General features: G+C 42.9%; 1 protein-coding gene across 1 annotated transcript; it reads left to right on the forward strand.

Moving 5' to 3' along the window:
- Positions 1-3729: 3729 nt before the first annotated feature.
- On the forward strand, positions 3730-13323 carry shrprbck1r (sharpin and rbck1 related). The gene is made up of 15 exons (XM_037456222.2): positions 3730-3994; positions 4796-5147; positions 5781-5955; positions 6400-6477; positions 6713-6854; positions 7004-7094; positions 7278-7599; positions 8240-8340; positions 8912-9082; positions 10230-10390; positions 10520-10631; positions 11127-11306; positions 11535-11633; positions 11836-11979; positions 12212-13323. The coding sequence occupies exons 2-15, from the start codon at positions 4872-4874 to the stop codon at positions 12290-12292; spliced, it is 2133 nt and encodes a 710-aa protein (XP_037312119.2). The 5' UTR covers positions 3730-3994; positions 4796-4871; the 3' UTR covers positions 12293-13323.
- Positions 13324-13838: the final 515 nt, after the last annotated feature.

A 13838-nucleotide genomic window follows, 5' to 3' on the forward strand; every position in this document is an offset into this window, starting at 1 on the left:
AGTCACACAGACGGTGATGCCGGACCACAGGATGCTTCAGACCCCCCCCCCCCCTCACATCCTCTCCTCCCACTCTTTAAACACCCCCCACCCCCTCATCTCTTGGAGACAGGAGGTTCAGTTTGGGAGTTTTCCTGATGTGTGTCACGCAGCAGAGCAGTCCATCAGTAAGTCATTAACACACGGACATCTTTGTATCAGCGAACACGGGGAGACCCGACACCCAAAGTAGGTCTGTCAGACTGGGGTGGGCGTTCTCTGACGAGGCTTTCATCAATCAGCCTGACTACAAGCGGCAAAGGCAGAACAAAAGCAGCTACTGCAAGAACCTCGGTGAATTCAGTCGTCACCGCAAAAGCTGCCCTTTCTGGAACTTTTCTCATTACGATTCAGCTCCAGAGAACAGCCCATGTACTGTCACTCAAGATATTAAAACAACATCTCATATCAAATGACAAAATCATAGTGTTAGGTATTAGGTGTAGAGTCACCTGAGGGCGTAACCCAATGCCAGTAAAGATCACAAGTGACATTCTAATGTTTTTTTATAAACAGTTGAAGGAATAACTACTTATTTGCAGAACCAAGCCAATGGATTTTTGTTTTTTGAAAATTTGTTTTGGTCTCCAAGTTGCTGCATCACACTTACAAGTATTACACGTACTTACAACGCATACAACTCAGATACTTCACACTAATGCATGAAATGCATAAAATATCCATTTTGACAATAGTTACGAATAAAAAAACAAACACGAGTGATCAACAAAGATGCTAATTATCAAGTGACAATACTTGAGTCCCTAATGAAATCATGTCATTTAATGCCAACTGTTGCTATACTATATTTAATAATTTGATGGAGGATGCATTTTGTGTAGATTTAGACTGCTGATTGGCATCCAGTTCAGTCTTTGCCAGATTAGTCAATCAATCAACAAGGTAATCGACTGACTCCCATAAGTTTTGATAAACTACCAAATATCATTTGAAACATTTGCTAGTTCCAAATTCTCAAATGTGAAAATGTGTCAATTCTCTTTTTCTTTTATGATAGTAAATTCAATAAAATGAGTTTTGGACTGGTTGTAAGACAAGGCTGTCGTTTAAATTCATTAAGAAGGAACATTTGATTGACGTATTGAATATTTTAAGAAAAGAAACAACATAATAGTCTATAATTAAAACAAATGAGTTGCAGCTCTATTGGTTATAGTTGTAGGTTCATGTGACTATTTCACTCCATACTTACAATGTACTGGACAAAATCACATTAAAATGTAATCTCAGTTTCCTTACAATGTGTGTTTTAGGGAAAAGAACTATACCTAAACCTTTCTCCTCTACCATATATTCATGTGACACTGTATTAAAGAACAGAGGAATGACATTGCCGTATGACTTGGAAGGATGTATGTGTGTGTGTGGCCATGCAAGTCTATGTGCATGTAGGTAGGAGCACGTTGGTTAGAGCTTCCATAATTCTATAATGGAATGAGATCAGATGGCATTATGCAGACATGTCTTCCCTGAGGGAGAGTACATGGCTGCGCCAATGAGAAGAAAACCGCAGATGTGTGATCACTCCACAACATGCAAGAATGAAGCCATTTTGATTTACGTTAGCGACCCCTTTATTAGGAAACCTGGCGATTTGTTGCTTCCTCTTAATGCCACATTTCAGCCGTAATCCTATTTTTTAAACCTGTTGTTATAATAATATTCACTGCACTCAATTCAGGAACAAAAAAACAACACCTTAGGTCAAATCTTTCCACGCTGAGGATTGGCCTCGTCTGTATCATAATATTTCATTCAATCATTCTGTCTTTGACATGTGACACGATGACAGCACCTGATTAAAGGGCTGAATCCCTTCCGTGTTACCGCTGCGTCTGTGAATGGAGGCAAAAAGGTCCATGTGGTATTGATTAAGAGAACTCTGCTTGCAGAATGATTAACAGCTTGAACCCGCCGTGCTGTGTGGTCTAAATTATTCCCCTTACACGCTACAGTATATTTTGTTAACTGCCCCATAACTCGTGACACACAGAATGCGTGGGAGCGGGGGCAGGGGGGGGGACGTCCATTCAAATAGTAAGTCAGTGGTTAGCAGAGACATTGGTTTGAAGGTATGATGGTGCAGGATTTCATTCAGAACAAATGACATTCAGTTTGCGAATTGGAGAATGCTTCATAATGTAAAATGCACACGTGAGCGGTTAAAAGGATGGAAAAGAGTGCTGTCCATTTGAGATAGAAGTTACATATTTTCTTTATTCTGCTTACGCCTAGTCCATCAAAGTTATATCCCAGCTTTAGTCTCCAGTGCTGAAAATCACAGGTTAAAGTCCCCATAGAATTAGTCTCACCTCGAAGGCCATGACCACCTCCCCCTCAGGGAGCCTCTTTACAGGCTTTCTACTGCTGCGATGAAGTGATTGGAAATACTGTTTGAATGCATGTCGAAGAAAGAAAAGCACAAAAAAGTACTCAACGGAGAAATAAATGGTGACTGAAATTCAGCTTTAGTTTAATTGTGCATCCCAGCTCACATATCATGGGACACCTCAAAAGTAAACTTCACAAAATCTTTTTTTAAGTATCAAAAGGAAAAGCATGAATTATACAGAATGACCCCATTTATCTACAAGGATAGAGCTGGATTACAATTAATGATGAATTTAAATGTTAATCTGGCAGGTTGAGACGAGGCATATTGAAATTACTTTATACTGCCAGATTGATTTAATATATAAAACTAGACAATATTTTAGTAGCTGGTCAAATGTTTTTAGAATCCATCCTAAAATGACAAAAACACATAAGAGCAGAATAATTATCAGGAAAAAAAGGGAGCACTCATAATGTTTTATATGAGATGCTTTGCTGCCCCTTTGTGGTAAAAATCTATGCACACACATACTTTATTTAATGCTTTACCGGTTGGGACGTCAATATTGCATCTATGACATATGCATAAGTAGCTAAGTAGCTGCAAGTACATCGAGGTTAGATTCAGTAAAAGTAGTTTATGGATATGCAGAAAAGGTGCTACCAGTAGAATGTGACCATTGGCCGGCTCTTAGATCATATAGGATGAGATTTGGGAGTATATCAGTTGTGTCCAACTGTAATGTGGCCTATGACCCGTGTGGTTTTTAAACTGTGTTGTTGAGCGACCAAAGTGTTAAAATAGAAAACAAGACGTTCGTATCAAAGTAAAAAAGCATTGTTGGGCGAAAAATCGATATTATGATTAAAGGTAACAGCCCCGAGAGATTATGGGACAACATTTACTTTCAGTTCTATAGTTGAAAATGTGTTGTAATGGAAATAAACAGAAATGAGGAAGTAACATTGACTAGATAAGAATAGGACATGGTGAAAGGCAGATAACACCCAACCAGTCTTTGTGAACATTGTCAGGTAAGCAACCAAAAAATGTGTTTATTTGCAGAAAACGCAGGTGGATTCACTTATTGTCTTTGTGGTGCAGGGTGGAATATGAAAAGCCAGAGGAAAGAAGCTGTAATGGTAAAACAAAATGATGCCATAATGTTTTAGAAGGTTAATCATCAGATTAATAGTGAGAAAGTCCTATCTGAGCAGAAGAGACACAGACACCTCTCTTCTCGTCTCTGATTGACTCACGCACAAAGACAGCTGCGTGCGTTAAAGTGTCTCAGGTCGTTAACTGATAAGAGTCGGAGACGTAGGTCCTGGTCCTTGACACCAGGAATCAGGCCAGATGTGGCCATAAAGACTCCTAGATCTAATCAAAAATGTAGTGACTACATTCTGAGGCTTCCCATGCTCGGAGCCCCTCCGTGCCAGTATCTGTAACATAATAAATCCAATATGAGAGGACATTTATGAGAGGACGTCCAGAAAGTGGCCAATTCTGGATCTACCAAAAAGCGATTCTGCCCTGAGAGGAACATCTGATTGACTTTACAAGGATCCAACCGAAGAAGTAATTCTTCAAAATCGGGTAAGAAGTTGATATTCTAAATTGAAACTGATCTAAATTTGGCAGTCAGGTGAACAGGCCACAGCCGGGTGGGTGTTTTACTGTTATAATCACCATAGGGTAGATGGGTCTGTGATGTTCGGCTATCCCACACCAGATTATAATGTCTCCAGTCAGGAGCTTTCTGTTGCTTCGTTGTAAAAGTTTCCATCCAGAAGTACAGCCACTTCTGAGCTTCATCAGGGTGGAAATGTGTGATGACCATGTCAGGCTGTTTGGGATTTGAAAAGGATCTTTAAAAAAGTTTTAAGGGATACATGATGGAGAGAAATATTAGACAATAGTAGGACTAAAGGGAGCAATGAAGAGTGATGAAAATGGTCAATTCAAGTGAAGAGAAATCTGAGAAACCAGACACTGTGGGAGTTAAATGCATCCAGAAGATGGCAGCAAAGCAAAACTACGGTGGCAAGTTTAAAAGTCAGAGAAGAAGACAACGTACCACGCATGCGCAATACGCAATTCAAGCTGGGCACAAACAACGTCAACATCAACATACTTATCATTTCTATTCTCAACCTTGATGTGAGAAAGGGTCTTCCGGAAGAATACTGCTATTGCTCGTGGGGCCGTGGGGAAGACTAAACCCACCTGAAAGAAACGACGCTTTAACGAACACGGAGGAAGAGAGAAGTGAAACCTTTCGCCGGGGCGACACTTTTTTGGAAGTCTCTCCCAACAGTTGACACTTGCTTCCTGTTGTCGCTGTGCGTTAAATACCCGCCGACGACATGTAACGTTCGTGTTATAAATATCGTTAAGGGATCCTTAACAGCAGGCAACGACCCACCGGACCCCGCCCCGTGAATCCTGTTTTCTACATGAGCCAGCTGGCGGGATGTCGCTGACTTCAGGCGGCTGGACTCAAACCCCCGGGTGCGCGCCTTTGCGGTCCGCCGCCCTCCCCGCTACCTACGGGGCCTCGGGGTCGCTGCTCGGCTGCCAGACCGTGCTCATGTCGGTGCGGGTGTCGGTGTGCCACTCCGGTATCCGGCCGCTGTGTCTTCCGGGAGCGGGCGATGACTCACTGCGCCTGCAGCTGAGCATGGACCCGGGAAAGTCCGGGGAATTCCGGCTGACGCTGCAGGACAGCAGCGGGACCGGCCGGAGCGTGGTGAGTTCAGGGACACGTGGTGGTTTGCGGTGTTTATTTAGGTACATGTACACATAACATCAACTGCCTCATCATTTTCAGTCTTATAGACATTAAAAAAAGAGATAAGAATAGTGACAATCAAAAGATTCTACGCTTTGGTATGGCAAATGTTTTTTTCTTCTTTATATAATTACTACTTGATCAACCCTCATATTTGGAGTGACGCCGATTGAAAAGTGGCAGGTGGCAGGTTCCTTTTTCAGAGTAGCATGTAACACATAGTCGTAAAAGATACTCATTTACATGAGATATGCGTATGGATGAGGAGGCGGGTCCATGCTTCATGCTGTTCTGAGATCGGTACATGCCGTTCTTAAAAAGGAACCTGCCACCTGCCACTTTTGATCTCGGCGCTACCTTCGAGGACTCCCAAACCCAAGGTCCAAAAGCAGCGGCACAGACAACAAGGGTTCGGGCCACTTGTGTCTGTAAGCAGCCTCCCCTTTGAGTAGTTGGGAAACCAAAATAAAACTGAAGCCGTGTAATGCATCCTACATCCAATTGATCAGTATTGTGTTTGTTGAAAATCTTGGATTTTTCCGACCTCATTCACCTCCTTTTATTCTAACTTCCCCGCTCCTTTTTTACCAGACCATTGCTGAGTTTGATTTGAGGACGGTAAAATATGAGGTGAAGTCAGCAAAGTGCCACGAGCTGAGTTTGGCGGCGCCTCCACACGACCGCATCAGCTTCAACTTCCGCTGTGAGCAGGAGGCCCAGGAGTGGGCCACCGTGGTGATTTCTGCCCTGAGTGAAGCACACAGAGGTCAGTCGCCCGTCTTCTTGCCAAACGCTCGCTGTTTTAAAATAGCACTAATCCCGGCAAGAGGATGGTAGTTATCTCATGCCTTGTAACAGGATCCTTTCTGCCTTTTCAAACTGAAACCGCACAATGGGAAGTACACATCTCTGTTGTGTGTAATACGGTGGAATTCATTTGCCCTTTGGTGGAGTTAATTGAGCTTAACCAATTATGCTGGTTCCATATTATTTGTAACAAAAGGGCTTTTCACTAGTCATCTATTGGCTTCAATATTTTGAACTATGCATAATCCGCCCTTGTTTACTCACTTACGTTGTCTCTGTTAAGATCAATGTTTCATTCCTGTGTTTTCGGAGAGTTAAAGACCACAGTGACAGACGGATGTAACGTTTCTTGGGTTTTATTTCTTTATCATAATGCGTTTCTCTGGTTTTCCACATTTCACAGTTGCTCCTCAAGATAATGATCCACAGCCCCCCCAACAGGGTCTCCATCCTCATAGCACCCTGAGCTTGCAACAAAAAGGTGAGCCCGTAATATCTTTGTTATAAATACCAGATTTCTTTTTTTACATGTGATCTAACTAATTCACTGATTTCACTCATTTTATTCATTCATTCATTTAATCATTTTAGCCCTCTAGTGGCTGTTTAGAGGTATGGCAACATCCTCTGCACACACTTGCCCGCATTTTCACCCGAGTGGTTTGTCTGTGTTTCCTTGTGTGCGCGTATGTGTGTGTGTGTGTGTCCATCTATAGAGGATACTTGCATAGAGTTGACCCGAGCCATAGAAGCAGGAGACGTGCAGTCTGCTTCTGACTTTGCTGCCACACTCGCCCGACAATGTGCCGCACTCAAGATTCAGCCGTCTGCCAAAGACTATGAAGACACAGAAATCAAGTAGGAGAATCACCATTATTTATTCATTGTTCTTGTTTCAAAAACTTTATTGATGGTCGCTAAATGTTACATGTTAGATTTCACATGGTGTTATAAAGTAGATCCTAAGACAAAAAGCATGGCTCACCATGTTCCCTCTTATATAACAGCTTGGCCGTTGCGGTTGAGGATTCATCTTCGTCCTGTTGTGTCACTGTGAAAGTCTCCCCGCATATGACTACCGCAGCACTCAAGCAGCAGGTTGGTCTGAAGAATTCTTCTCTTTTTCATTTGTGTCCTGAAAGAATTATGTCAGATTTATTTCTATAGGTCAAAACCACAACTCACGTTTTCCTAAAAGAGTCACTACCGTCTATAGAAAAGGTTAAAAGGTCAATCTCCCTGTCTTTTTTTTTTAATTTCTCTGGTTTTCTACCTCCTCAGATGTTTCTTGAGTATGGCTTTCACCCACGGGTGCAGCGCTGGGTGATTGGCCAGTGTCTGTGCACCGACCAGCGCTCCCTGGCTTCATACGGCGTTCGTCAGGACGGGGACACGGCCTTCTTGTACCTCCTGTCAGCCCGCCATGCTCGCTTGACCTTCCAAGTCCTCCAGCGGGACCAGGAGAGTGCCCTCCTCCTCGGCACCCCGTCCCTGTCTCTCCCCAGGCCCCCCCTCGCCGCGGCCTCTGCAAATGGTGCCCCGTCCACGGGCCAGAGGCCTTACGCCACCCTGCCTTCTAGACTCCACACAAGCAGCAACACTGGTGAGTGACCGCGTTGGTGTATCCCGCCAGGTGACCGCTATCGCATTCCATTTCCTCTAACTTTGCCATTTCATTGAACAAGGGGGGAGCGCATTTTTCTCTAGGTTTCTCTACGAATAAATATGAAGAAATAGCCTGAACATTTTTCAATGTAATATTTATGACCTGAGCTATTTAGAACAGCTACACAACACAAACCAAAAGCAGTGTTTTACAATATACTGAATACGAGATATCTAATGCTACTAGCAGTTATCATCTTGACACTGCAACCCCACTGAATTGAGAACTTTGCATTAAAACTACAATGTGGTCCAATGTGTCGTTAAAAGCCATATGCATGACTTCATAACGCCACGTTCGGTCAAAAGTTGTGTAATTCTACCAAAACAAAATGTATAGAGATCGCTGCCTCGGTTACATGTTGGTTCAAGCTCCACCTTCGGTTCATGACTCTTGATACCTCTGGTTTATACATCATAATCTGATGTGGTTTAAAACATCCATATCCAGATTCATGCTGTTTGCATGACCCCTATTGTTAGCGTTGTGGAGTAATACTGGAATAGTTTGTGCATGTGAATGTTGTATTCAACAGTGCGGTCTTTTATTTTTATTTTTCCTTAAAAAATGGTTTCAGGTGGGTCAGAGAGAGGAAATGTCCATGAGATCAGAGATCTCATCAACCTGGAGATGCCTCAACTCAACAAAGCACTGACTCCCAAAACAGCCTCCATACAGGTAATAAACAGCAGTGTTTCCCACGGATCCAACGTCAACGTGCGGGGGCTGACTTGGGGGGGATCATTTGTTCAATATTAATGTGTACAGCAGAACGTTAGTGGAGTAAATACAAAACACGTCGTACCAGATCGCGAGACGAACATTTGCTCGCGGAGGTTTGATTTACGCGCCCGCATTAACCTGATTTCTGCTCTCGAATTTTGACAGTGATTCGCCTCCGTAGTGTGTGTGTGTGAGAGAAGCGTGAGCGACAGAGACGGAGGGAGAGCAGGGAATGGAAATGCAGCTGAACGAATACAGTGCATGATTTAAATAGCGTAAAAAAAAAAGAAATACACCAAAGGCAATGTGTGTCGGCCGGTGTTGAATGATTAGTCCACGTGTGGGAAACACTGAAACAGCAGGTGGTTGTATTTGTGTGGTGTTTATTTATCAAGTCCCTGTTCAAAATGATCAACATTTTGATCTAATATGCCATCAGAAAAGTCGTTTGCTAAGGCAGAACTTGAATGCAGTGCTGTTTCTCTCACGTTAAAGCGTCCTTTTACCAAACCTCTCTGTGCCTCAGGGTTGGTCGTGTCCTTCTTGCACTTACATTAACAAACCAACACGGCCGGGCTGTGAGATCTGCAGTACCGACCGCCCGGACAGCTACGTCATCCCTGGGGGATACCGACCAGATGCACTGGAACTCAGACGGATCCAACAGGAGAAGGAGGCTGTGAGGCAGTACCAGCAGGTATGAAAAACGCACACCTGCACCACCGAGCGCACCGTGCACCCAAAGTCTTTCATGTGCAACGATACCGTGATGAGTGAACCAACATGTCCTTTGGTGTATATATACTCTGAGCAAAACCTCATTGCGGCGTCCCATCTGGTATCATTAAACAGAAGGGTTCAACGAAAAGCCGGCGTCAAACATTTAGTGAAAAGCAGCGAGGCAACAAAGTGACAAAATACAAAGTAGGGAAAAATGAAATTGATTCCAAGTCAACATTTGAGCTGTAATTTGCAGGCCCTCTCAGGTTGACTCTCTTCTCTTCTGTCTCTGTTTTTTTGAAGGAGAAAGGGAGAAGAGAGGTGCTGAGGAGTGCTGAGGCTCAAAAGAACTCGCTCCTGTATAACCTGGACCGGGACTACTGAACACACACAGACAAGCGCACGCATACACGTTTATTTATGTTTCTTTCCCGGACAGTTTCACCTTGTAGCACTATTTCCGTTACATTCTTAGAACACTCATTTTAAGATCACATAAGAACAGCCTGATTGGATGTGCTTGGATTGAAAGACTCTGATCCTGAAGTTAAATGTTGGTTAAAAAGCTCATTTTGAGCTGATATTGGTAAAACCAAGTAAACCACTTGGTGGCACAGGTGCATCCCCGGCAAACGTTTTTTTCATTTTCATAAGATCTTGCAGTTAATGTATGAAGAGACTATTTTATCCAAACGTGGCAAATCTGTTCTGGTGGAACGTAGTACCTGATTTAAGAGGCAGATTCTGACCTTATTATTTATATATACATATATAAGATATCTGTCTCTCCCGAGCCCCTGTCAAAGAGTTTGGTTAAAGTGAAAAGGTCATGAACGTCTGCGCTTTATATTATTAATCATGTTGACTTTTGACTTTCAGTGAAAAAGTAGTATTTTCTATTCATCCCTCAGGAGCATGCCACTAAGTTGAATGTATTAACCTGATTGTTACATTTGCACCGTTGATTGTATATACTCTGGGAAACAGATAAAATAAAATGTTTTACACAATGTGCGTGTCTGCATGTGTAAATCAGTTGGCTGTATTTGGATGAAAACTAATGGATGGAAATAGCTCACAGATTGTTGGTTTAACCGTCTCAACGACATCGCCCCCTGTGCCAGGCAAGGGAAAAGGAGCGCAGGGAGAATTTTGCCCGGCTAGTGATGATGGACGGCCGCGACCTGCTGCCTAACCCGGAGTCCGTGGACTGTAGGATCTGCTACGTGGACCTGAAGCCTGCAGAGGGCGTCCTCCTGAGGGAGTGCCTCCACTGCTTCTGCAGGTAACGCTCAATCTATCCCAAGTGGGAAGGTACTGTCGGGAACCGAGAGACGAGTGAGGGTCTACTGATGAAAATCAGAAATGAATAAAAGTTGTTTTGCTCTCTGTGTCTTTGTGGTTGTCTGCGCAGAGAGTGCTTGCGCTCAGTCATCATGCTGAGTGAGGAGCCGGAGGTGGCCTGTCCCTACAGAGACGACACGTATTCCTGCACATGCTCCCTGCAGGAGAGGGAGATCAGGGCTGTGAGTTGCACCACGTACTCTGTCTCGTACAGAAGAGACAGTTTTTCAATATGTGGCATATTAGCAGGTGGTATTATGACTTTGTCTTCGGCCTTAGATTTTGTATTAATTCAGCGAGAAACGCTTCTTTTGTTCAACACAACTAAGAAGCGGGGGTTACTGCTCAGATAATTGTTTTCAGCCCCAGACTTTGACCTCTTTCCCCGTGGATGGATTGCAGCTGATATGAAACAAGAGTTAGCCAACCTCCCCAGCTGCTAAATGTTAAAGAATGCAATGTGGTCCAAACAGAACTGCTGAAGCCAGGCAAGGGTTGAAAAGTAGAACTTTGCCCTTGAAATACCAGCTAGACAGTCAGTAGTTACCCTGGAGATGATAACCAAACAGCGTTTACACTGTGGGACTCGAGTTAAAAGCACAATAGAAACCAGATACCTCTTCTTATAACATGTCAGTAGTATTATCAGAGTTCAACGCAATTTCTTCCCTTCACAGTTGGTGCCAGCAGAGGAGTATGAGCGCTGGCTGCAAAGAGGTCTGTCAGTGGCTGAGTCGCGATGCGAGGGCAGCTACCACTGCGCCACCCCCGACTGTCCGGGCTGGTGTGTGTACGAGGACACGGTCAATGTCTTCCCCTGCCCCGTCTGCAGGAAACACAACTGCCTGATTTGCAAGGTTTTGAAGTGTAAACAGTGTATACACACACACACAGGAAATTGTCTCGGACTGAAACACATGAGATGAGTGCATTAACACTCACACATTGTACAAATTGAGAGGGCCATGTTAAGATTAAATCTAATCCATTACTCAGATAATTAGCAGCAACATCTTCTTTGAAAGAAGCCGTTGTTGTTTATTGTTTTTGTCCCCTCAAGCAGACTATTTTTCCTCTGTCCTCAGTCGATCCACGAGGGAATGAACTGTAAGCAGTACCAGGATGATCTTGCAGCCCGAGCTATAAATGACTCCGCTGCCAGGAGGACGACACATCTACTCAAGGCGAGCAGAATACACTTGGGCCTTTTGTGAAAGGATAACCGTTATTCTGTGTTTTTGAAACTGCGGAGTATTAGATGCATCTATCAACACTATAGCCAATCCACATCCAAGTGTAGAGTTTATGCTATAAGCCCATAGAACGATGGCTTTGTGTTTACTGGTCAAAGGAAAACTGACACTGTGTTTTTTTTCTGTCTTTTAGACTCTTGTGCAGTCAGGTGAGGCTATGCACTGTCCCCAGTGTGGCATCATTGTGCAGAAGAGGGATGGATGCGATTGGTTGCGCTGCACTGTCTGTCACATTGAGATCTGCTGGGTAACGAGAGGACCCCGCTGGGGACCTACGGTAAGAAATGCTTCCTCGCTATGATTTGTGATCCTGATCCACGAGCCACATTGTGTTGCTGGTCCCCATTTGTGGAATGCAAGTCTGATTCCTTCAATTTTGGTTTAATAGTCTTGCAAAAGATCAAATATCTGTTTCTTGTTATGAAGGCAACATGTCATTAAAACAAGTAAAAGGGGTTTCATTTAAGTAAGTTAAAGGTTTGATAACTATCATTATGATCCTTTCCCAGGGTCCAGGAGACACCAGCGGAGGATGTCGCTGCAACCTCAACAATCAGAAATGCCACCCTAAATGCCAAAACTGCCACTGAGAATCTCACGATTCATCCGGTTATGGAAGGGAATGAAAAAATCAACTTAAAATAAACCATCCTCTCATGAAAAAATGACGATTTAGGTCAAAACTGCATAGTTATATATGATGCATCCTCCTTGTTATAAGAAATGATACGTCTGCCTCGCACAAATATGGATGGACATGCAGGTTTGTGATTTCAACAAGTCTGCATTCAGTATAAATATAATGACCACTTCTGACTGTTTTAACAATATGGTTGTTTACAAGTATGCAGGAAGGGAATTTTAACTTAACAATTAATTGCACTGCAAACATAGCCATACAGGTGTGTTGTGTTGTGTTTTGGTAGTTACATACCGGATTGCAAGTGGCCTTATTCTTGTGCACAAAAGCTGTGATGACGTTTTTTCTGGTGGACAAAGTCAATGTCGTGTTCTTGAAATGTAATTTTCTGCATTGGGATCAATCAAAAAAAAGTGTACGCAGTCACCTGTCTTGTGTGCCTGTGGGATGGAGCCACGAAAGACCTTTGAAACGTGTCCAATTAGTCATCCGAGTCTCGTATGCTGTTCTGACTCTGACTGTTCGCATTGAGTCACATGCATCTGTATTTGACAAGCCGTGCACAGGTCACTGAGGTACTGCTCACCAGCTGTGTAGAAGATTGATTAGTAGTCCAATGTTGATTTGCAATACTTGAATACTTTCTGAGAAGGCACATTTAAACATATTTTAATATAATGCAAAAGGTGATATTTGTCTGCATACTTAACCTCATGAAAAAAGTGGTCATAGTTTCTAATTCATGCATGAATTTATTATCCTGATTCATAAGTGGGAAACCATCAACACACCCTATTTCACTTAACTTTGATAAGAGCATGCAGGCTCACCTGCACTCTCTGTTGTCCCCTGAACTACACTACCCCCTCGCACTGACAAGCCATGAATACGTCTATACGTAATAGTGTTAAGAGTATCAGCTCTGGGTTGCTGATGTACTGTTGTGCCTTAATTATTATTAATAAATACCATTTAACCTCACAGACTTCTTTCTTCTTTGCTTTTCATTTAGGTGCATCAAAAATTTAAGCCAACAAGTTGTTTTATCCATATGAAGTTTTGATTACTGGCATGACAGAGAAGGGAGAATCAAGTAGAGGATTTTCTTTCATCCTTCAGGGACCCTTCATTCTTCACTACAGCAATATATTATAAACATTCAAACTCACTCAAGTGTAAGATGAAAGGTTCTTACTGAACAGAAGGGTACTTGTAATCTAATAAAAGTAATGCAATCTTACAGGTGAATGTAGTGGATTACAAAGCATATATACCACATTTGCAGACATAAGTGAGGCAGTGGAGTACAAGTATAAAGGGGCGTAAAAAGAAAATAATCAAGTACAATACAATTCCCTTGAATTTGTAGTGGAGTATTTGTACTTACTTACATTGCACCACTGCATTAAGGCTTCTTTAATGCCAGGCCTACATTATAGTTCTTATCTACACCCTAATTGTGTAACTTGCTGTCACTTTTTAATTCGGTTTTTTTT

The sequence above is a fragment of the Pungitius pungitius genome, chromosome 19, assembly GCF_949316345.1.
Source record: "Pungitius pungitius chromosome 19, fPunPun2.1, whole genome shotgun sequence".
NCBI lineage: Eukaryota > Metazoa > Chordata > Actinopteri > Perciformes > Gasterosteidae > Pungitius > Pungitius pungitius.